Raw genomic sequence first — 23,486 nt, 5'->3', positions numbered from 1 at the left:
CAAACAGATGAGTATTTCTATTTTGAAGTTGAAGTGCGGAAATGAAACATCAACACTAACACTTCATGACATAAAGCAGATCCACAACAATGGATTGTCTCCTCAGGTTTCTCAGATGCAGTGAGTAACGTCTTGCATCAATGCAAGTCAAGAACAAACAACCATTCAAAAGAAAGAAAATCAGATGGAAAATATATATTTTTAAATGGATTGAATTCTTCATAAGTTTTTGGAAGGTTTCCGATTGTATTACAGATCATTGGTGGAAGGATGAGTTTCAAGAAGGAGGCAGGTGCTACAGTGAGACAGCAATAGAAGAAGGAACTTGAACATACAGAACCGTCTGATGCAGTTGTGACTGCCTGAGAAGATTAGCATGGCAGAGGTGGTTCGTGAAGAAAGCATCAGAATAGCAAGAGAATACAACGACATGCCTGAAACTTTCTCCCCAGGGTCAACTACTGCAGCGCCTGGTAAGAAAAAGCACTCCTTTGAACGATTATGAACTGTGATAGTTTGTATTGTTTTAATGTGGCGACGTGAGAGGACAAGCTGCTTGATGTTTATTGTTTTGTAAATCTTCTCCAACAAAGGGCAGAGTTACTACAAGGGCCTCGCTGTGGCGTTTGGACTCCTGTGTCTCCTACAAGTCGGTCTCAATGTTTCCCTTCGTATATGTGAGTATTTCTGTTGCTGTTTGTTGTCTCTGAGGTCACTTTTGGAGAAAAGTCTCTGGAGCGACTTCATGTTGAAAAATAATGTCACAAAAATTAAGATACAGAAAGAAATGCTACTGAAAGTTACAAAGAAAAGTGTTTTTTTTTTTTTCAATTCTTGGTTTCTGTAAACAAATGCAGCCATTAAAAAGGACTGAAATGATCCAAAATGCATATTTTTGTTTATCACGCATAACATTCCTTCAGAAAAGAAGGTAAAGTCTTTGTAAATGCGGACATGAAGAGTTCAGTGTGTGTGGGGAGGAGGAAGCTGTGGCAAACCCTGAACGGGACTTCTGAATTTTTCTTTCAGATGCAGACCACAGTCAGTTATAAAGTGACAAACTTTTCTCTTTTCTTCTCACTTACAGACAATTCTGGAAAGATGGCCAACATTGACTTCAATTGTACAAATGAGACTGCAGTCATGAAGATGAAGCTCCATGAATTAGGTAGGTAAATGAATATAAATCTTAATTCATGCGTTTCATGCGAGCTAGAATATATTTATCGATGCAATAAGAGCTGAGGCTCAGAGTTGCATGGAAGCACAGAGATGGAGTTTACACCTGGAAAAGCACTGGGTTGCACATTCCTCCACCAAGCCACACATTTTCACCCAAACTATTATTTTGATATTATTGCCCTCATTTTATCTATAAAATGTGTATTTAACTAAGCTCAGGTCAATGTGTTCTGTCGGGCAGTAGGGGGCGGTATCATTAATGCGCTCAATGGATGAGTGAGAGTAGCTTCCCAAGAGAGTAATTATTGAGTTCTTTCTGTCCTTCTATTATCAAGAGCCACAGTTTGTCACCATAGACACATGGACGTAGATTTACTTCAGTGATTCAACAGTACGTTGGGTTTAATAAAGTCAGGATTTCCAACTTGTTTATTTAACCCTAAGCTGGAATAAATAGAAATGAATGCAGGAATCTGGAATTAAATATAATCCACTTTCAAAGTGGCTGCAATGTATTATTTCGTTGTCATGAATACATGTTGTTGTTATTTTCATCCGAACAGAGGAATATCTCCAACAAGGATGGCGGTATTTCTGAACCAGTCTCTACTACGTGTCACCAGTGAAGAAATCCTGGTTTGACAGCAGAAACTTCTGTGTTGAAAGAGATGCAGACCTGGTGGTCATCAACAGCAGAGAAGAGCAGGTCTGTCACGTGTAACAACTGAACTCAAGGGTGATGATCATAAAATGTTTCCCTTGAACTTCTTTAGGAGTTCATGAATAAATTTGGAAAGATCACATGGATTGGACTGAGTCAACAGCAGCACAACGGGCAGTGGGTTTGGGTGGACGGGACTCCGCTGAACATGAGGTGCACACACACAAATGTACACACTTTTTATCAAATGACACATTTTCCTGCTGTGGTTTCAGCTTCTGGTCCCGTGGAGAGCCCAATGATGTTGATGGAATAGAAAACTGCACTGAAATAAATGACCGTCCTGTAGGAAAAAGCTGGAATGATGCTGATTGTCAAATTGAGAAATCTTGGATCTGTGAGAAGAACATAAATTTCCTGTAACTAACGTATTCCTTTGCTTCAGCAGCATCACTGTCTGTCTCACCTCAATAGTCCACTGTTATCTACAGTGAAACTTGGTGTTTCAATCATGCTTCTGAACAACTCACAGAGGGATTTGTGGAGCATGAATGGATTTGTTTCAACATTTCATTTTTCATAATATTTCTGGCAAGAGATGTTTTTTTTTGCAGCAATTATTAGCAGCTTCTTGTAAAAAAACAACAACAAACAATTATAAGATGTGATCATCTTCTTTAGGAATCACAAGATGAATTATGAGCAGATAATAATTCCGAAGTCTGAGGAAGCTGATGCATGAGCCTTCTGCTGTTGTCCTGTATCGTTGCAGCTTCAAGCCAGACAATATTTTACCAGAGGTTTCTGGATCAGGAAAACAGTTTTTGTACAAGCATTTGTGAGATGGTGTAACACATATCACACACACACCAAAGTGAATGACATTTTTGAATGTACATCACAAAGCATGTATGTAACATCTGCTGTTTCTGATAAATCTCTTCCACTCTCCATAAACAAAGTCATGTGAGTTGAATTTATGTATGACAAGCCCAACAAAGATGAGTGAACATTTATACATGAACAAATTTTGCTGCAGATATAAAGTGGGCGTGCTTATTATAAATTCTGATTATAGATGCACATTTTTTACATTTTGAGAACATTTTCCATGACTCAATTCCTGAACAAATATAAGGGAATGTGTTAGCTATTTTCAGGTCTCATGCCAAGCAATGCGAGTACAGTGGTAACTTGGTTTGAGGCGAGTCTGGGACAGAGCGTTACTTGGTTTATGACTTTGTCACAGCCAAACTGCACAGAAGCACACATTCAGAGCTGGACACGCACCGGGCACCTCTTCACTTCTGGAGAGACGTCACTCACTCGGCAACCCCTCCCACATGCAGCGGCCACACACATAGAGGAACAGCGCACCTGCAGCAGACACTCTACATTCACTCCTACAAAAGACTATTTTAAGGCTTGGAACGCATTATTTCTTTTTCGAGTCAGATTTCGAACAATTCGCTTCACGCTTCAATAAAAATGATTATCTATGTCTATGTCTAAATCTATGGGACACAGATTACTCAGAGCAGGGTTTTCCAACCGCTTTTCTAGCCCTTCATTCAACGAAAATATCCCAAGGCTCACCACTAAAGGAACATTGTGCGCTTAGTTGAACGTTTTGTAGAAATTCCCTTTTAATTTGTGAAAACCTTTTGCAAATGACACTGTGCTGTTTTGGCATGTCATTTGCAGAAACAAATAGCAGAAAATGTGTTTGTTTAAAAGTGTCGACAGAACGTTATAGGCAATATGGAAAAACTACATCAGGATTAATATGTGTTTTAAGTAACTGTTTAGACGTTATCACAATTGCACTTGCATTTTTGAAACTAACTTGCAAGTTTCTGGCAATTTAGGCCAAAGAACTTCTTGTTTGGAGAATTTCCAGACAAATCTTAGATTCTTTGCCTCAGCTTGCTTCATAACTACAATTATTCTTTCTCTCTTCACATTTTGGAAAGCATCTATTTGGTGCTGTATGAAGTTTTTATCCAACTATCTGTTAGCACTGTTAGCTCTGTTAGCTCAGTCTTTGACGTCGTGGGTCCGACAAGGAACACAATCATTCTGTCGTGCAGGTGTGTGGTCAAGTCGCATCAGGTTTAAAAACAACTCAAAGTTGCGAATTTGACCGGCTTCTTTGCTGCGAGTGTGTGTGGGAAGAAGAGCCCCAAGTGCAGCGCAGCTGCGACTCATGGACGAACCAACCTTTAATAGAAAGGCACTGGTACAACACATACCTCCACCAAGACACTCAAGTTTGCCCCAAACTGTGAATTTGACGTGATCGACCAACATGTATTTTATTCATATATTTCATATTAAATATATTTGAGTGCAATGAGTGAAACGCCACGACAGGTGGCAGTCGCATTAAGGAGCTCAGTGAAAACACAGTCAGCAACATTGGATGAGAGAGAAAACCTTCATTAGTAGATACACATTTTGGTTCGATGAATGTAGGAATCTCAACTCAAATATCTTTTTTTAAGCAGCTGTAATGTATTTTCAGGACATATTGTTGTGCAGACTTGTTTTAATGATCCAAACAGATGAGTATTTCCAACAAGGATGGCGGTATTTCCGACCCAGTCTCTACTGCATGTCACCAGTGAAGAAATCCTGGTTTGACAGCAGAAACTTCTGTGTTGAAAGATGAGCAGTGGGTTTGGGTGCACGGGACTCTGCTGACCAGAAGGTACGCACATGAATGTACACACATTTTATCAAAAGGAAAAGAAGAAGACTGCACTGAAATAAAGCACCTTGACATGGAAAATAGCTGGAATGATATTCCTTGTCAAGATGAAAACTTTTGGATCTGTCAGAAGAATATAACTTTCCTGTAATGGATGCATTTCTTTGCTTCATTGGCATCAGTATCTTCATACGTCCCTAGTAGCTCTGAATGTTTTGCTTCTTCATGTAGCCTGCAGTTAAAAAGAGGAAACTGAGCATCATTGGGAAATATTTAATTTCCCAAAAATTGTGAATTCAGTTTCAACTGTGCTTCAGAACAACTCACAGAGGGGATTTGCAGGAATGGGTGAATCTTTTACAGCATTTTATTTTTCATAACTGAGGAAAGGGATGTTTGTTGCAGTGATGGATCCTATTATTATTTTTATGTGTGGTTTCTGCTAACAACAAATCATACACTGGTTAATATAGACAATGATGAAGTACCAGTGGATAAATTATGAGCATATTGTAATTTAAAAAGAAGAAATGACTGATGTTTGAGTCTTCTGCTGTTGCCCTGTATTGTCGCAGCTTCTAGGATAAACCAAACAATATTTAACCTAATGAAAGTGAAGTTTTGAAGTCAACCAACTACCTTATGTATGAGATTTACCTTGCATTTGTGAGAAGGTGTATGTATATACTTTTGCGTTTTCTGTGGGGTCCCTAAATTCTGCCTTTTCTGATGAATAAGGTCTTGTGGCAAGCAATGCAACTGGCGATGGCTGCACATAAGCCATAGTCAATTGCATGTCATGTTGGCACTTTGAAATAAAAGTATTTTGTGGAGTTTGGAGGACAAAGGTCGCGGAGATCAACAATGTTTACCTGAAGAATGTCATTTCAAAGAAAATGGCTTCTCATCACGAAACGTATATGGACAGCAATGGCTGGCATTAGTGGTTATTTTCAGTGTATTATTAGATGTTTCGGTGAAGACAATCCATAGTCTAATCACGACATTCACCAACAGGAGGCAGCAGTAAGAATGGAAAGCCACTTTCCTAACATCCAATCAAAGAACAATTACATTTGAAACGACAGGCTCAAGAGTGTGTCAGTATTTGTTTTCATTTATATATGAGTCAGAGTTTGAATTAGCTCAGCTACTTCTGTAGTCACAGCGAAGTTCTGTTCCTTTGGTTATTCTAGCGGGCCACAAATAGAGAGAGTAATTCAAAATGGTTTCATATGAACTTACTGTGAAAGCTATGGAAGTTGAAGTGTGGAACTGAAACATCTACACTAACACTTCATGACATAAAGCAGATCCACAACAATGGATTGTCTCCTCAGGTTTCTCAGATGCAGCGAGTAACGTCTTGCATCAATGCAAGTCAAGAACAAACAAACATTCAAAAGAAAGAAAATCAGATGGAAAATATATATTTTTAAATGGATTGAATTCTTCATAAGTTTTTGGAAGGTTTCCGATTGTATTACAGATCATTGGTGGAAGGATGAGTTTCAAGAAGGGGGCAGGTGCTACAGTGAGACAGCAATAGAAGAGGGAACTTGAACATACAGAACCGTCTGATAAAGTTGTGACTGCCTGAGAAGATTAGCATGGCAGAGGTGGTTCGTGAAGAAAGCATCAGAATAGCAACAGAATACAACGACATGCCTGAAACTTTCTCCCCAGGGTCAACTACTGCAGCGCCTGGTAAGAAAAAGCCCTCCTTTGAACGATTATGAACTGTGATAGTTTGTATTGTTTTAATGTGGCGACGTGAGAGGACAAGCTGCTTGATGTTTATTGTTTTGTAAATCTTCTCCAACAAAGGGCAGAGTTACTACAAGGGCCTCGCTGTGGCGTTTGGACTCCTGTGTCTCCTACAAGTCGGTCTCAATGTTTCCCTTCGTATATGTGAGTATTTCTGTTGCTGTTTGTTGTCTCTGAGGTCACTTTTGGAGAAAAGTCTCTGGAGCGACTTCATGTTGAAAAATAATGTCACAAAATGTAAGATACAGAAAGAAATGCTACTGAAAGTTACAAAGAAAAGTGTTTTTTTTTCAATTCTTGGTTTCTGTAAACAAATGCAGCCATTAAAAGGACTGAAATGATCCAAAATGCATATTTTTGTTTATCACGCATAACATTCCTTCAGAAAAGAAGGTAAAGTCTTTGTAAATGCGGACATGAAGAGCTCAGTGTGTGTGGGGAGGAGGAAGCTGTGGCAAACCCTGAACGGGACTTCTGAATTTTTCTTTCAGATGCAGACCACAGTCAGTTATAAAGTGACAAACTTTTCTCTTTTCTTCTCACTTACAGACAATTCTGGAAAGCTGGCCAACATTGACTTCAATTGTACAAATGAGACTGCAGTCATGAAGATGAAGCTCAATGAATTAGGTAGGTAAATGAATATAAATCTTAATTCATGGGTTTCATGCGAGTTCGAATATATTTATCGATGCAATAAGAGCTGAGGCTCAGAGTTGCATGGAAGCACAGAGATGGAGTTTACACCTGGAAAAGCACTGGGTTGCACATTCCTCCACCAAGCCACACATTTTCACCCAAACTATTATTTTGATATTATTGCCCTCATTTTATCTATAAAATGTGTATTTAAATAAGCTCAGGTCAATGTGCTCAGTCGGGCAGTAGGGGGCGGTATCATTTATGCGCTCAATGGTTGAGTGAGAAAAGCTTGACAAGAGAGTAATTTTTGAGTTCTTTCTGTCTGTCTATTATCAAGAGCCACAGTTTATCACCATAGACACATGAATGTAGATTTACTTCAGTGATTCAACAGTACATTGGGTTTAATAAAGTCAGGATTTCCAACTTGTTTATTTAACCTTGATATAAATAGAATAAATAAATAGAAATGAATGCAGGAATCTGGAATTAAATATAATCCACTTTCTAAGTGGCTGCAATGTATTATTTCGTTGTCATGAATACATGTGTTGTTATTTTCATCCAAACAGATGAGTATTTCCAACAAGGATGGCGGTATTTCAGAACCAGTCTCTACTACGTGTCACCAGTGAAGAAATCCTGGTTTGACAGCAGAAACTTCTGTGTTGAAAGAGGTGCAGACCTGGTGGTCATCAACAACAGAGAAGAGCAGGTCTGTCACATGTAATAACTGAACTCAAGGGTGATGATAGTAAAATGTTTCCCTTGAACTTGTTTAGGAGTTCATGAATAAATTTGGAAAGATCACATGGATTGGACTGAGTCAACAGCAGGACAACGGGCAGTGGGTTTGGGTGGACGGGACTCCGCTGACCAGAAGGTGCACACACACAAATGTACACTTTTTATCAAATGACACTTTTTCCTTTTGTGGTTTCAGCTTCTGGTCCCCTGGTGAGCCAAATGATTTTGAGGGAATAGAGGAAAACTGCACTGAAATAAGGGAACATTCTATAGAAAAGAGCTGGAATGATGCTCCTTGTCAGCTGAAGAAATTTTGGATCTGTGAGAAGAATATAAATTTCCTGTAACAAAATGCAATTTCTGTGCTTCAGTAGAATCACTGTCTATCTCACCTCAATGGTCCACTATAATCTATCGCATTTTTTTATATATCATCTGAGGGAAGAGATGTTTTTGTGCAGTGATGCATTTTACAAATGTTTTTTTTTTAATTATTATTGGTGGCTTCTGGTAAAAACAATTATAAGTTGTGATGATACGCTTCAGGAATATATATTATGAACAGAAAATAATTCCTAAGTTTATGGAGTGAAGTGCTGATGTTTAAGTCTTCTGCTGTATTGCTGCGAGATTTGCCTCACATTTGTGAGAATGCGTAGCACATATCACACACACACCAAAGTGAACGACATTTCTGTACGTGTATAATAAAGCATGTATGTAACATCAGCTGTTTCTGATAAATCTCTACTACTCTCCATAAACAAAGTCATGTGAGTTTATATTATGTATGACAAGACTGGTGAACATTTATTTATCAACAAATGTTGCTGCAGATATAAAGTGGGGGAGTCTATTATAAATGCTTACTATAGATGGGCCTTTTAGTGCATTCAGTTTTGTTTCTTTGTACAGTGGCACCTCGGTTCTCGACCACAATCCATTCCAGACAGCCGTTTGAGAAGCGAATTGTTCGACATCTGAATCGATTTTTCCCATTACAATGAATGGTAAAAGAAATAATGCGTTCCAAGCCTTAAAACAGGCTTTTGTAGGAGTGAATGTAGAGTGTCTGCTGCAGGTGCGCTGTTCCTCTATGTGTGTGGCCGCTGCATGTGGGAGGGGTTGCCGAGTGAGTGACGTCTCTCCAGAAGTGAAGAGGTGCCCGGTGCGTGTCCAGCTCTGAATGTGCGCTTCTGTGCAGTTTGGCTGTGACAAAGTCATAAACCAAGTAACGCTCTGTCCCAGACTCGCCTCATCCCTGTCCCAGCTCCAGCCCACAACAGGACATCAGACCCTGGAGTGAGCGCTCCAGCCTCGGAGGTGTGGAGAGCGAGCACCTCCCCTGTGACACTCTACCACGGTCCAGTGTGGAGACAGGAAAGGTTTTACACCTCAATATGAAGAAAAAACAGCCAGTAAATGTAGCTAATACATGTCTGCATACAGAGGCTCTGCGCATGTTATCTTTTTTCTGGCTTTTTTCGGGGGTGTTCAAGTTCTGGATTTTCGTTTGAAATCAGAAGCAAAAAAATCTCTACATTTTTGTTCGAAGACCGAGGTACCACTGTACTTTGTATTCCCTGTCGCATAGAGGTTCAGTTTGATATGAATTGTTTGGTATTAAATTTTTTTGGACTTGATTCCGGTTTCAGTCCCCTTCCTGTTGCATGTGAGTTTCCCATTTAAAGGGACTGTGTTTTAGCTATTTTCAGGTGCAATGCCATTGTTTCAAAAAATGGATATCCATGCGGATGTGACGCAGATTACTCAGACCAGGGTTTTTCGTCATGTTTATTAGCCCCTCGTTCATTGAAAAAAAAATAAAAATCCAGAGGCTCACCCGAAAAGCAACATCGACCAGTGCACAATTGCGCTTAGTCAAACGTTTTGTAGAAAATCACTTTTAATTTGTGAATATCTTTAGCAACTGACACTCTGCTGTTTTGGCCTGTTATTTGCAGAAACAAATTGCAGAAAATAAAATTGACATGTTGCCCATCCCTTTCTGTTGAAAGAGATGGGCAATATGGAAAAATTATATCAGGATTTATTAGTCTGTTTTAAATGACTGTTTCAATTTTATAACGATCTCAGGTGCATTTTTCAGACTAACTTCAGAGTTTCTGGCAATTTTAGGCCAAAGACCTTCTGGTTTGGAGAATTTCCAGACAAATCTTAGATTCTTTTCCTCAGCTTGCTTCATGACTACGCTCTCTTCAAAATTTGGAGCACGTTTATTTGGTTCTGCATTTAGTTTTTTAGCAAACTTTGATAGTCTACTAGCTCTATTGTGCGGTGCAGACAGTCTTTGGCATCGTGGGTCTGACAAGGAAAACTCCATTCTGTCGTGCAGGTGTGTGTCGCATCAGGTTTAAAAACAATTAGAAGTTACGCATTTGACCGGCTTCTTCACTTTGACTGTGTGGGAAGAGGAGCACCAAGTGCAATGCAGCTGCGACTCATGGATGAATCAACACATCAGCATTGGTATATCTTCAATATGTTCTGGTTGTTGGTGATTTAATGTCAGATCACCCACCTCCATCTCGGGAAAAACTAGGTGGAACTGGATAATTTCCCACGGCACACTCGTGTGTGGCTATTCAGAATCAGCTTTATTTCCAATGTCAGTGAGGATCCCACCAACTAGGAAAGTGCCTAAGTACATGGTGCAATAATGAACATAAAATAAAATAAACAATAATATAAGTAACAACAAAGGCTGTTCACGAATTCATCAGTCTGATGGCCAAGAAGAGGTCCTGGAGACATACAGGTCCTGAAGAGGTTGTAGTCACCTTCTCTGCAGAATCTCCGTACAATGTACTGCAGTCTGCCCTGGTCCCTGGAGGTGGCGCTGCTGTACCACACGGTGATAGAGACGGTGACGATAGACTTGATGATGGCTGTGTAGAACTCCACCAGCATCTTAGTCTGTAGTTGGAGTTACCTCAGCTGCTGCAAAAAGAACATTTTCTGCTGGGCTTTCCTGATGGGAGACCTGATGGTCGGCTCCCATTTGAGGTCCTTGGTGATGGTGGTTCCTAGGAAGCAGAAGGAGTCCACAATGGATATGGGCGACTCAGCAATGATGTACAGGGAGAAGAACAATGGAGAGGGAACACAGCCCTGAGGAGACCTGATGTTGAGGGTCCAGGTGTCCGAGACAGTCGTCCCCAGCCCCCTGACTCTGGTCTGTCTGACCAGAATCAGAATCAGAATCAGAATCAAATTTATTGCCATGGTCAGTGGGGAGCCCACTGACTAGGAAAGTGCCTTGGAATAAAGTGCAACAAAAAACAAATAAAATAAATAGAATAACATTACAACAAGGCTGTTCATGAATTTAACAGTCTGACGGCCGAGGGAAAGAAGCTGTTCCTGTGACGGGAGGTTCCGGTCTGGATGGACCGTAGCCTCCTGCCAGAGGGAAGAGGAACAAACAGTCCATGTCCAGGGTGAGAAGGGTCGGCTCTGATCCGACCTGCACGTCTCTGGGTCCTGGAGACATACAGGTCATGAAGAGATGGCAGGCTGCAACCGATCACCTTCTCAGCAGAACGTACGATGTGCTGCAGTCTGCTCTTGTCCCTGGAGGTGGCACTGTTGTACCAGACAGTGATAGAGGAGGTGAGGATGGACTGGATGATGGCCGTGTAGAACTCCACCAGCAACTTCGTCGGCAGTCGTAGTTTTCGTAGCTGCCTCAGAAAGAACATTCTCTGCTGGGCCTTCCTGATGAGGGACCTGATGGTTGGCTCCCATTTGAGGTCCTCAGTGATGGTGGTTCCCAGGAAGCAGAAGGAGCCCACAATAGGAATGGATAAACCAGCCAACATGAGAGGGGACGGAGGAGCTTTTACTCTCCTGAAGTCCATGATCATCTCCACTGTCTTCTGAGCGTTGAGCTCCAGGTTGTTGTTGCTGCACCAGGACACCAGCCGCTCCACCTCCCTCCTGTAAGCCGACTCATCTCCATCTGAGATGAGCCCGATGATGGTGGTGTCGTCCGCAAACTTGATCAGCTTCACGGACTCGTGGCTGGAGGTGCAGCAGTTAGTGTACAGGGAGAAGAGCCATGGAGAGAGAACACAGCCCTGAGGAGACCCAATGTTGAGGGTCCGAGTGTCGGAGACAGTCGTCCTCAGCCACACACGCTTCACGCACTTCGGCTGGTCAGGAAGTCTGTAATCCATCTGCAGAGGGAGTTAGGCACGTCCAGCTGGCGAAGCTTGTCTTCAAGCAGAGTTGGAAGAATTGTATTAAAGGCAGAGCTGAAGTCCACAAACAGGATCCTGGCATAGGTTCCTGGGGAGTCCAGATGCTCCAGAACGAAATGAAGGGCCTGGTTCACTGCATCGTCCACAGATCTGTTGGCTCTGTAGGCAAACTGCAATGAGTCCAGGTGAGAAGCAGTGATAGATTTCAGGTGAGAGAGAACCAGGCGCTCAAAGGACTTCATGACCACAGACGTCAGTGCCACCGGTCTGTAGTCATTCAGTCCTGTGATCCTGGCCTTCTTGGGAACAGGGATGATAGTGGAGGACTTAAAGCAGGCAGGAACATGACAGGACACCAAGGAAGCATTGAAGATGTCCGTGAACACTGGAGCCAGCTCAGCAGCACAATGATTCAGGATGGCAGGGGAAACTCTGTCCGGACCTGCCACCTTCCGAAGGTTCAGCCTCCTGAACTGAGTGCGCACGTCTTGCTCCATGATGTCAAGAGAAAGAGGGGGGAGGTGAGGGGGTGGCTCATCAAAAGTGACTGTGGTCTTTGCTGTCTCAGTGACATCATTGGTCTTAGTTGTGTCACTAAGAGACAGCACAGTCCTTTGTTTGAAAGTGGAACATGGGGCTGGAGAGACCACAGAGGTGTTGGTGCAAAATGGCTGCTCAAAGCGACAATAGAAGTTGTTGAGGTCCTGTGCAAGAGCGAGGTTGTTCAGACTGTGGGGGGCACGTGGCTTGTAGTTAGTGATCACCTTGAGCCCTCTCCACACCGCAGCCGAGTCATTGGCTGAGAACTGCTGCGTGAGTTTGTCAGAGTATGCGGCCTTAGCTTTCTTCAGCTCCCTCTGAAACCGATACTTCATCTCTTTGTAGCAGTTCCTGTCCCCACTCTTGCGAGCTGCCTCCTTCTCCCGTCTAATCTGGCTGAGTTTAGTTGTGAACCAAGGTTTGTCATTTGCATAACTCACCTTGGTGCGCGTTGGAACTATGCACTCTTCACAGTAGCTGATCCATGAAGTCACAGTGTCTGTATATTCATCCAGATTATTGGTCGCAGCCCTGAACACCTCCCAGTCTGTGGTCTCCATGCAAGACTGCAGCTCCTCTTTAGCTTCACTTGTCCAGATCTTCATGCTCCTCACAACAGGCTTTGCCAGCTTCAGCTTCTGCTTGTATGAACCATCAAGTGGTCAGAGAGTCCCAGTGCAGCTCGAGGGAGGGCGGTATAGGAGTTGCGGAGCGATGAGTAACAGTGATCCAGCACGCTCTGCTCTCTGGTGGGACATTTTACAACCTGCCTGTACCTGGGAAGCTCCTCACTCAGATTTGCCTTGTTGAAGTCACCAAGCACAATCACAGGAGAGTCCGGGAAAGTTCGCTCCACATGCAGGACCTGATCCGCGAGCGCACTCTGAGCCTCACGTACATCCGCGCTGGGCGGGATATATACGGCAGCCAGAATGAATGAAGCGAACTCACGTGGGGAGTAAAACGGCTTACAGTTCACGATCAGACATTCCAGAGAGGGAGAGCAGTGCTGGAAGATCACCGTCACATCCGTACACCAGCGATTGTTGATGTAGAAACACAGTCCTCCGCCTTTGGTTTTGCCGGTGAGCTCCGGAACCCGGTCCGCGCGGTGAAGCTGGAAACCCTCCAGATGAAGCGCAGTGTCCGGGATGAGATCGCTCAACCACGTCTCCGTGAAACACAAAACACAAGAGGAGGAGAAGTCTCTGTTCCGTCTCAACATCAGCGCCAATTCATCCATCTTATTGCTGAGCGAGCGGACGTTGGAGAGGATTATCCCGGGAAGTGGGGTGCGCGATCCTCTTCGCCGAAGGCGAACGAGCGCACCGGCACGTTTCCCTCTCCTCCTCAGTTTCTTCCGCCCCGCCAAAAGATGAACTAACCCCGCAACTGACACCAAAAATACTGGTAGTAAGTCAGACGGAGTCATAGCCCTGATGTTCATCAACTGATCTCGTGTGTAAGAACACGCAGATGCTCCATCAAAACACAAAACTAAACAAAATAACATGCACGGTAATTCCAGGCCAGCCTTCGTCGGCGCCATCTTGAAACGTCTGTAATCCAACTGCGTTGAGCTGGCAAAGCTTGTCTTGAAGCAGAGAGAATCATATTGAAAGCAGAGCTGAAGTGCACGAACATGATCCTGGCCGAGGTTCCTGGGGAGTCCAGATGCTCCATAATGAAGTGAAGGGCCTGGTCAACTGCTTCGTCCACAGATCTTGCTCGGTGATAGATTTCAGGTGGGACAGAACCACGTTGATGTAGAAACACACTCCTCCATTTGACAGCACCTTTTCTTTTCCAAAGGCGTTGTTCGGATTTAAGTGCAGCTTTTTGCTTATCTGTTAGGATTTCTGTCTGTAATAGTAAAGATCATTATATCTTGAGATGGTATTTGTGCTTTTGCTGTATGATCTGCAAAGTTGTTTCCTCTAGATACTACATCTTGTTTGTTAGTATGTGCTTCACATTTACAGACTGACACTTGTTTAGGAGGAAGAACAGCTTCGAGTAGTCGTTCTAACAACTCTTTATGTTTTACAGGTTTTCCTGTTGCAAACCCTGTCCTTGCCATTGTCCAGCAAAAAAGGTGTTAAAATGAGAAAGCATATTGGCTATCTGTGTATGTGTTAACTATTTTTCCTTTTGAATATTCGAGGGTTAAAGTTCAGCTTCCTGAGCTGATATCTGATTGTTCTGCAGCATTGATCACTTTTTCATCAGTAACTACGGCAACGGATGTTCGTGACTTGCCATATTTGTCCTTTACACAGGAACCATCTGTGTAGATGTTTATTGCTTGCTGTAACGCTTGATCAGATAAATCAGGTCTTGGTTTTGCATTTTTTTTCACTTTCTACCAGACAATCATGTGGCTCTCCGTCACTTGGTCATGGTAACAAAGTAGCTGCATTCAAAGTTGTACACCGTTCAATAGTTAGATGTGGTTGAGACGTTAGGATTGCTAAGCATGACAAGTGTTTTGCAGGTGATAAAAATGTCATTTTACTTTGTAAGAGTAAAATTGCAACTGCATGAGGGACTTTTGGGGTTAACAGGTGAAAAAGTCCAATATGTGCGGATGCTTGCACTGCAACGGAGCATGCAACAACTGCTTGTACATATGATGGAAGGGCGCGCGTTACATCATTAAGTTAAGTTGAGTTATAAAGCAATGGGCCTTAATTTATCTCCTGATTTTTGGAATAGGACTGAGGTCATGTGTCCTTCTTCACAATCTACCGTCTGAATAAAGGGTTTTGCATAATTAGGTAAGCCTAAGTTTGGAGGTTGTACCATCATCTTTTTAATCTCTATGAGAGACTTTCCTGCTTCTGGTGTTCATGTAACTTTTTCATGGGGCACCAGATCAGCTTTCACTGGATCTTGAAGAGGTCTAGTGAAAATCTGGGATCCAAAGTCTGCAATAGTTGGTCGTTCCCTGCCGTTTTGTAAGCGGTTTTGGAGCTTGGAAAATTGCTTCCTTTCCTTCAGATGTCAATGTGAAGCCTAGATATTTAACTTTCAATTTCCAAAGCTGTCACTTTTGCTTTGATACTTTGCGACCGTCATACAAATGCTGAAGCAGGGCTAAAGTGTTCTTTTTACATAGTTCTTTTTCTCGCGAGGCTACTAATATATAATCCACATATATTAACAGCTGACTTCCCCAAGGTGGGTTAAACGTGGCCACGTTGACTTCCATGGCAGTTGAGAAAATGGTAGGTGACTCAGCGTACACCTGAGGAAGTCTTGTAAGCGTATATTGTTTCCTTCTGAAAGTAAAAGCAAACCAAAACTGTCAACAGATGCTTATTGGGATTGAAAAGAAAGCATTTGAGATATCTATTACACTGAGGTATTTTGCTTCTGGATCTAAATCATTCCACAGTGCTTGGGATCAAGTACACAAGGCGCTGGAGGGACAACAGCTGAATTAACTCTTGGACCATTCTCCAGTTCATGGTGGTGCCTTTTTTACTGGGAATAATGGTGCATTACATGGTGAGACTGCTCATTCAACAACCGCTCATGATTTTAACAAATCTTGTATGATAGGTTTAATTTCTTCTTCGGCTTCTGGTTTCAAATGATATTGTCTTTGACGCGGTCTATGGTGTGATTTTGGAGTTATTTTTACTGGAACAGAACCTTTCATGAGACCTACGTCTGTAGGTCCATTTGACCATATGTCATCTGGTATTTCTTTTACAAGATGTTCTTCAGTTTCTGTGAGAAACACCTGTTCTTTTCGGGTCTTTTCATTTTAGGTGAGCTTGTGGTGTTGCAGTTGTTACCCAGTTCAGTGAAACTTTACTGTAACCATTACTGTACTGGTCATTGCAGACACCACATGAACCATACGTGAACTTTTAGGCACATGTTGAGCCTCTTCGATCACCGTTGTTGACGTACCAGAGTCACAAAGACAATTAATAGTATAATGTATAATCAATGTTGTTTGTGGTATTATTTTTTGGATGAATTTCTTGCAGAAAAATGTTTTCGATGTCTATTGTGTTAGGGTTTTGGTTTTGTATGTTTTTATATTGTTACTTCCTGTGTTCCCTGTTTCCTGTTTGTTTCCTCACTCCCTCCAGCTTAATGGCAGCGCAGCTGGATCACATTTGGCTGATTACACCCACAGACATTTAAACCCTGGAGATCCAGCAGGTGCTGCCAGATGATCGTTTGTTTTCAAATGGTAAAGTTCTCTCTCGACCTGTTGTTCTCTTGTGGTTCTGTTTTTGTATCTTTGTTCTCCACGTTCTCTCCCTTCTCTCGCGCTTCTTATTGTTCTCAGTGTTGATTGTGATTAGTGACTTGTATACGAGTGTTTGTTAACTCGCTTCCTTTGTTAGACCGTGTGGTGTTCAGTTTCCTTGCGTTTGTGTGTGTTTATGCCACTACAGAGCGCCTTTTGTTCTTGATAGCCTCGTGAGTATTGTTTTCCGAGCGCATCTTTCGGTTGTCCCCATTTTCAGTGCTATAGATCCTAGACCTGTTTTCTATTTCAGGTTTTTCCCCTCCTTTTGTGTTTGTCTTCCTCTCTCTGCTTCGGGTGTCGACGCCTTGGGTTTTCTGTATTGTTCGTGTTTTATTTTGTGTTATTTGTATTAAATCATTGGTAACTGTTAACCTCGTTGTCCGAGTCTCCTGTTCATTGGTGGCCATCTTGCACTTGGCTCCTACAGCAAACATGACATATTGTTAGCGAAACTTGTGTTTGAAAGTTATTTTCATCTGACTCTGAATCAGGAGTCTACTCCTCCCTCCTGTTCACCATAATGTGGTGACATACTGTAGTGCAGTCATGCTTGATACTGTTGTTTCTTTGGACAATTACGAGCAATGTGTCCTGGTTTATATGACAGAAGAAACAATTTCCCATTTCTACATCATGTTCATAACAGACTTTTGGTTTGAAGTCTGTATTTTTATAATGAGCAACAACATCAAGAAGTGCTGCTGTGTTGACAGTAATGTTATTAAAAAAAAAAACACGTAATAAAACGGAGATCTCAGGTCCACAGCGGCGCAAAAAAAACCGTTTAAGTTGTGTGTAAGGGCTCATTTCATGTATAGTAGTTTGTTCCATGCCGTGATGCAGATGCACGTGATTGCTCTACAGTTTGGTTACAAAGAGCCTGTATGTGATCTTCTAATGCTTGATCATCAAATTGAAGAGGAGCTCCTGCTCCATTCTCCAGCAGTCAGGACATAACGTGTTCCTGTAGCTCTACGTACAATTACTTCAACTTCCCTTCCATTTAATCTAAAACCGTTTACTAGATTTAGCAGTTCATCACAAAAAGCGATAGGTGCGGTGAATGGTTGAGACATAACTGCGGCGATGTCATGTATATCTGCTGCGGCCCAAGCACGATGACCCCAAAGTGTTTCTTGACCATTAGCGCCTCCTGGACCCGCGACCTCTATCACAGGAAACAGACTTTCACTTTTTTTCCGTTTTGACCAATATTTAATACATTAGCAAATGCTTTAGGGAGGATCTCAACTGTTATTGAATTATTAATTCTATCATGAGCGTGTTATTATGGGATCCACCACAATGGATTGTCTCCTCAGATGCTTTGAGTAATGTCTTGTATCGATGCCCAGTCATGTCAAGCTTCTCTTCGATTTAGAGAAGAGTAGAAACGATGTGAGTGCGGAAAACTACCGAAACAACCTTTCGGTTAGACAACTGCTTTTGAGAACAGACAGCCTCAATTGCAGATAGCTATTAGATGTGTGAAGAAAAACATCTAGCTCAATACGTTGCCGCCACATTGAGAGGGACGACGCCCGCTAGTCCAGCTCAAGATGCCAGTGACTGTTGTGTACGGAGAAATAAAATAAAAGCACTCCAACTTGACAGTGATTTGAAAATACTGAATTGTAAATAACATTACATTTAGTATGATGCGTAAAGATTTAGAAAAGACCAAGTAAATGAGATACATATTTTCTAAGACAAGAATATTGTATAGCGTTTGTCTTTGTATTATGTTTGCTCTTACAATGTAGGGGAGAAGTGTTCACTGTGAAAAAAGAAAATGAGAAACCCCCCAAATCATTGAGTCTTCATCATGTTGAAAATTGTATTTGACTGTTGATGTTCATGATGTTACACTTGCTCAAGTGCTCGGGTTCGATGCTATTCACATTCGGGTTTTATATTCGGTTCATATTTTCCAAAGTACGCTACAAACCACTCAAGTGTTCAGCATGTCATCTCGGGAAATCTTTTGACGCTTCCGGAAGCGAACTTGCTGACATTTTCCTGCGATGGGTGCTAACAGGGATTTTCAGACAACATTAAACGTTATGTATTTTATCAGTCACTCAAGTTTAAACTATAATCATTCACTTAACCTTTCACATATCCTGAGATTCAATATACTCCCACTGTTTTGCAATATTCTTACATGACTCACAGTAAAAATAAATGTATGTGTTTCAGAAACCTGTGCAACACTTAAGTTAAAGTATGATCTTTTTCCCAACAGCAATGGAATGATGAACTGTGGTTCACCCATGCTGGACTCGGTCTGTACAATCTGTACTTTGACTTCTTTGATGCTGACCATGGATGCTTACCACTGATGCTGACTATTGACAACTAGATGCTGATGTTGATCTGGAATAAACTAAGTCGCATCCCACAACCTGTGCGGTTCTCTTCCTGCTCTCTAGATTTGTGGAACCTACTGGCTGGACAACATACACAGCCCTAACAACCATTCAAAAGAAAGAAAATCAGATGGAAAATATATATTTTTTAATTGCGCTGAATTCTTCATAAGGCTTTGGAAGGTTTCCGATTGTGTAACAGATCATTGGTGGAAGGATGAGTTTCAAGAAGGGGGCAGGTGCTACAGTGAGGCAGCAATAGAAGAAGGAACTTGAACATGCAGAACCGTCTGATGCAGTTGTGACTGCCTGAGAAGATTAGCATGGCAGAGGTGGTTCGTGAAGAAAGCATCAGAATAGCAACAGAATACAACGACATGCCTGAAACTTTCTCCCCAGGGTCAACTACTGCAGCGCCTGGTAAGAAAAAGCACTCCTTTGAACGATTATGAACTGTGATAGTTTGTATTGTTTTAATGTGGCGACGTGAGAGGACAAGCTGCTTGATGTTTATTGTTTTGTAAATCTTCTCCAACAAAGGGCAGAGTTACTACAAGGGCCTCGCTGTGGCGTTTGGACTCCTGTGTCTCCTACAAGTCGGTCTCAATGTTTCCCTTCGTATATGTGAGTATTTTCGTTGCTGTTTGTTGTCTTTGAGGTCACTTTTGGAGAAAAGTCTCTGGAGATCGATTTTAAGGAGCGACTTCATGTTGAGAAATAAGGTCATGAAATGCAAAGAAATGCCACTGAAAGTTTAAAAAAAGGTAAAAATATGTTGTTTTCATTGACATTTCTGTAAACAAATGCAGCCGTTAAAAACAACTGAAATTATCCAAAATGTATATTTTAATATATCGGGAATAACTTGAACATTTGGGTCCATGCAATCCATCAGAAAAGAAGGTAAAGTCTTTATAAACGCGGACAGGAAGAGCTCGGTGTGTGTGGGGAGGAGGAAGCTTTTAACAAAGTAGAGTGGTGCTGAAAGAAAAACATGTAAAGTTGCATGTCTACTGCATCAAGACAGTTGATCAAGGAAAGGATTTTGAAAGTGTCAACCGCAGCTGACGTGAAAGTCAGTTTTGAAGGGGACTTTTTTTTTAAAACAGATGTATGCAGACACTGTCACAGTCACTTATAAAGTAACAAACAGGTTCTATGAATATGTGCTCCACCCTCTCACGGCCTTCGCTGTTGGTTAATCCACCTCGCGGCACTGGCCTCGGCCTGGTGCTGAAAGAAAAACATGTAAAGTTGCATGTCTACTGCATCAAGATACTTGATCATGGAAAGGATTTTCTTTTCTCTCTTTTCTTCTCACTTACAGACAATTCTGGAAAGATGGCCAACATTGACTTCAATCGTGCAAATGAGACTGCAGTCATGAAGATGAAGCTCAATGAATTAGGTAGGTGTTAATGCGCTCAATGGTTGAGTGAGAAAAGCTTGACAAGAGATTCATTTTTGAGTTCTTTCTGTCTATTATCAAGAGCCACAGTTTGTCACCATAGACACATGAATGTAGATTTACTTCAGTGATTCAACAGTACGTCGGGTTTAATAAAGTCAGGATTTCCAACTTGTTTATTTAACCTTAACCTGGAATAAATAGAAATGAATGCAGGAATCTGGAATTAAATATAATCTATTTTCAAAGTGGCTGCAATGTATTTTTTTTTGCTGTCATGAGTAGATATTGTATTGATGTCTTGTTTTAATGATCCAGAGAAATATCTCCAACAAGGATGGCTGTATATCCATCCCAGTCTCTACTACGTGTCACGAGTGACGAAATCCTGGTTTGACAGCAGAAACTTCTGTGTTAAAAGAGGTGCAGACCTGGTGGTCATCAACAGCAAAAAAGAGCAGGTCTGTCACATGTGATAACTGAACTCAAGGGTGAGGATAGTAAAACGTTTCCCTTTAACATTTGCGAAGGAGTTCACAAATCAATTTGCCAGGATTACATGGATTGGACTGCATCAACGGGAGGACAATGAGCAGTGGGTTTGGGTGGACGGGACTCTGCTGACCAGAAGGTGCACACACACACAAATGTACTGACACACGTTTTATCAAGTGACACTTTTCCTTTTCTGGTTTCAGCTTCTGGGCCCCTGGAGAGCCCAGTGATGATGAGGGAAAAGACGAAAACTGCACTGAAATAAGGGAACATTATATAGAAAAGAGCTGGAATGATGCTTCTTGTCAACAGAAGAACTTTTGGATCTGTGAGAAGAATATAAGTTTCCTGTAACAAAATGCATTTCTTTGCTTCAGTAGAATCAATGTCCATCTCACCTCAATAGTCCACTATGATCTATAGCATTTTATTTTTCCACGTCAATTGAGGGAAGATATGTTTTTGCATTTTATTAAGTCATCATGAGATGAATTATGAGCAGATAATAATTCACAACTCTGAGGAAGCTGATGCTTGAGCCTTCTGCTGTTCTCATCGTTGCAGCTTCAAGCCAGACAATATTTTACCAGAGGTTTATGGATCAGGAAACCAGTTTTTGGATGAGCATTTGTGAGATGGTGTAACACATATCACACACACACCAAAGTGAATGACATTTTTGAATGTGTATAATAAAGCATGTATGCAACATCTGCTGTTTCTGATAAATCTCTTCCACTCTCCGTAGATAAAGTCTTGTGAGTTCATGTTACATATGACAAGCTCCAACAAGTGAACATTCACATATAAACAAATTTTGGTGCAGATACAAAGTGGGTGAGTTTATTATCAATACTTATTATAGATGCGCCTTCTTTGTGCATTTTGAGTTGAACACTTTCCATGACTCAATTCCTTAACAAAAATAAGGGAATGTGTTTCAGCTATTTTCAGGTCTCAAGCCAGTATTTCATAAACACGAAATCCATGATGGGGAAGTGACTGATTATAGTCACTGACAAGGGAATTACATACATGATAAAAATGACTGTTGGGACACAGATTACTCAGAGCAGGGTTGTTCATCCTTTTTTCTAGCCCTTCATTCATCGAACAAAATCCTGAGGCTCACCACCAAAGGAACATCGGCCAGTGCAAAAATGTCCTTCGTCAAATGTGTGAAAACCTTTCGCAACATTTGTGATTTATTTGCAGAAACAAATAGCAGAAAATGTGTTTGTTTAAAAATGTCGACAGAAAGGGCTGGGCAATATGGAAAAACTACATCGGGAGTAATTTATTTGTTTTAAATAACTGTTTTGATTTTTGAAACGAACTCGCAAGTTTCTCACAATTTAGGCCAATGACGTTCTAGTTTGGAGAATTTCCAGACAAATCGTAGGTTCTTTGCCTCTGACGGGATGTCACCTTGAACTATCTTCTTCTTCATCTTGAAGAAGCCCTGGTCTTTATCATCATACATATTTATTATACATCATTTTCTATTTTCTAACTGATTGCATTTTTTCCATAGATATACGGCATTCAGTGAGCCAACCTGCACACGCTGATCGCTATAGTTGGATCGTAGAGCTATTAATCGATACATCGATGTTCCATACCATACCATGGTATGGTACTATATTTATTTATATAGAACTTGAAAAACAACAACACAAGATCGCCACTAGGTGCTTTACACATAGACATTGAAAATAATAAATCCATAGAATTTAAGACATAAAAAACATTAGTAGATACACATTTTGGTTAGATGAATGTGGGAATCTAAACTCAAATATAATAATTTTTAAGCGACTGGAATGTATTTTCTTACCATCATAAGGACATATTGTTGTGATGGCTTGTTTTAATGACCCATACAGATGAATATTTCCAACAAGGATGGCTGTATATTGTAGGAATATACACCTGTAATGTATCTTCCGCGTGTTCGTTTACTCGTGAGAATGACTACCAAAAACCCACAAGTTAAAATAAAAGGAATTTATTCCCTGACAGAGGAGTCTAATTTCCCTAACAGAGCTCTGGGTCCACAACTACGCCTGACTTAGCCTTAGCTCCAGTGGTGTAGAGTGACAAAGACTATCTGGCCCTGACCCTTTTTATATGCTTTCAGTCTGCAGTCTTCAATCTTGGGGTGCAGTCTCCACTGATTGGTCCTGGTCTTCTTATGGTCCTGGTCGTCCTGGGTCAGATTCCAGATCTTGTGTCGCCTCCACCACGTCTGGAAATCCCATTAGGATGTTTATACATCTGTCCTGGTTAATTGGTTTACGACGCCACAGACGGTCTCCAAAAGGTTCCTCATGTCAGATGCCATTCCCTTATTCTCCGCATCTGTTGAACACAATCTTATTATTATTTAACAAAACATTATAAAGTAATTCAATTTAATAATATAGCTTGATTAATATATTTATTTTGTAATTTAATATTATTCCCATA

The 23,486-nt window shown here is 41.4% G+C and overlaps 3 protein-coding genes and 1 pseudogene across 4 annotated transcripts; 3 read left to right on the top strand and 1 right to left on the bottom strand.

The window, feature by feature from the left end:
* Nucleotides 1-376: 376 nt before the first annotated feature.
* LOC128753562 (galactose-specific lectin nattectin-like) lies at nt 377-4,704 on the top strand (annotated as a pseudogene).
* A 1,434-nt stretch (nt 4,705-6,138) lies between these two features.
* On the top strand, nt 6,139-8,056 carry LOC128753561 (CD209 antigen-like protein C). Its single transcript, XM_053855343.1, has 6 exons — nt 6,139-6,260; nt 6,381-6,464; nt 6,870-6,950; nt 7,535-7,677; nt 7,745-7,845; nt 7,906-8,056. The coding sequence occupies exons 1-6, from the start codon at nt 6,164-6,166 to the stop codon at nt 8,054-8,056; spliced, it is 657 nt and encodes a 218-aa protein (XP_053711318.1). The 5' UTR covers nt 6,139-6,163.
* A 2,250-nt stretch (nt 8,057-10,306) lies between these two features.
* Nucleotides 10,307-12,441, bottom strand: LOC128754516 (uncharacterized). Of its 2 annotated transcripts, XR_008413926.1 has the most exons (3): nt 11,279-12,441; nt 10,663-11,213; nt 10,558-10,572 (listed from the first exon to the last, which is right to left on the bottom strand). XR_008413926.1 is itself a non-coding variant. In XM_053857201.1 (2 exons), the coding sequence occupies exons 1-2, from the start codon at nt 11,906-11,908 to the stop codon at nt 10,977-10,979; spliced, it is 867 nt and encodes a 288-aa protein (XP_053713176.1). In that variant the 5' UTR covers nt 11,909-12,441; the 3' UTR covers nt 10,307-10,976. The 2 variants fall into 2 exon arrangements, 1 of the variants encoding a protein (XP_053713176.1); XM_053857201.1 differs by having other exon boundaries at nt 10,307-11,213.
* A 6,971-nt stretch (nt 12,442-19,412) lies between these two features.
* On the top strand, nt 19,413-21,549 carry LOC128754699 (CD209 antigen-like protein E). Its single transcript, XM_053857504.1, has 6 exons — nt 19,413-19,534; nt 19,655-19,738; nt 20,442-20,522; nt 20,841-20,983; nt 21,053-21,153; nt 21,221-21,549. Exons 1-6 carry the CDS (start codon nt 19,438-19,440, stop codon nt 21,369-21,371), a joined length of 657 nt encoding a protein of 218 aa, XP_053713479.1. The 5' UTR covers nt 19,413-19,437; the 3' UTR covers nt 21,372-21,549.
* The last annotated feature ends 1,937 nt before the right edge of the window (nt 21,550-23,486 follow it).

Source organism: Synchiropus splendidus, chromosome 2, assembly GCF_027744825.2.
Source record: "Synchiropus splendidus isolate RoL2022-P1 chromosome 2, RoL_Sspl_1.0, whole genome shotgun sequence".
In the NCBI taxonomy this organism is placed as follows: Eukaryota; Metazoa; Chordata; class Actinopteri; order Syngnathiformes; family Callionymidae; genus Synchiropus; species Synchiropus splendidus.
This window is presented reverse-complemented; position numbering and strand designations above follow the sequence as displayed.

Bases quoted from the DNA above. Each gene is read 5' to 3' on its own strand.
- LOC128753561 (XM_053855343.1), top strand. From the start codon at position 6,164: ATGGCAGAGGTGGTTCGTGAAGAAAGCATCAGAATAGCAACAGAATAC. The intron at 6,951-7,534 runs GTAGGTAAATGA...TCATCCAAACAG, and splicing joins GATGAAGCTCAATGAATTAG to ATGAGTATTTCCAACAAGGA. The intron at 7,678-7,744 runs GTCTGTCACATG...GAACTTGTTTAG, and splicing joins TCAACAACAGAGAAGAGCAG to GAGTTCATGAATAAATTTGG.
- LOC128754516 (XM_053857201.1), bottom strand. From the start codon at position 11,908: ATGGATTACAGACTTCCTGACCAGCCGAAGTGCGTGAAGCGTGTGTGG. The intron at 11,214-11,278 runs GTACGTTCTGCT...GTATGTCTCCAG, and splicing joins AGAGCAGACTGCAGCACATC to GACCCAGAGACGTGCAGGTC.
- LOC128754699 (XM_053857504.1), top strand. From the start codon at position 19,438: ATGGCAGAGGTGGTTCGTGAAGAAAGCATCAGAATAGCAACAGAATAC. The intron at 19,739-20,441 runs GTGAGTATTTTC...TCTCACTTACAG, and splicing joins CAATGTTTCCCTTCGTATAT to ACAATTCTGGAAAGATGGCC. The intron at 21,154-21,220 runs GTGCACACACAC...TTCTGGTTTCAG, and splicing joins GGGACTCTGCTGACCAGAAG to CTTCTGGGCCCCTGGAGAGC.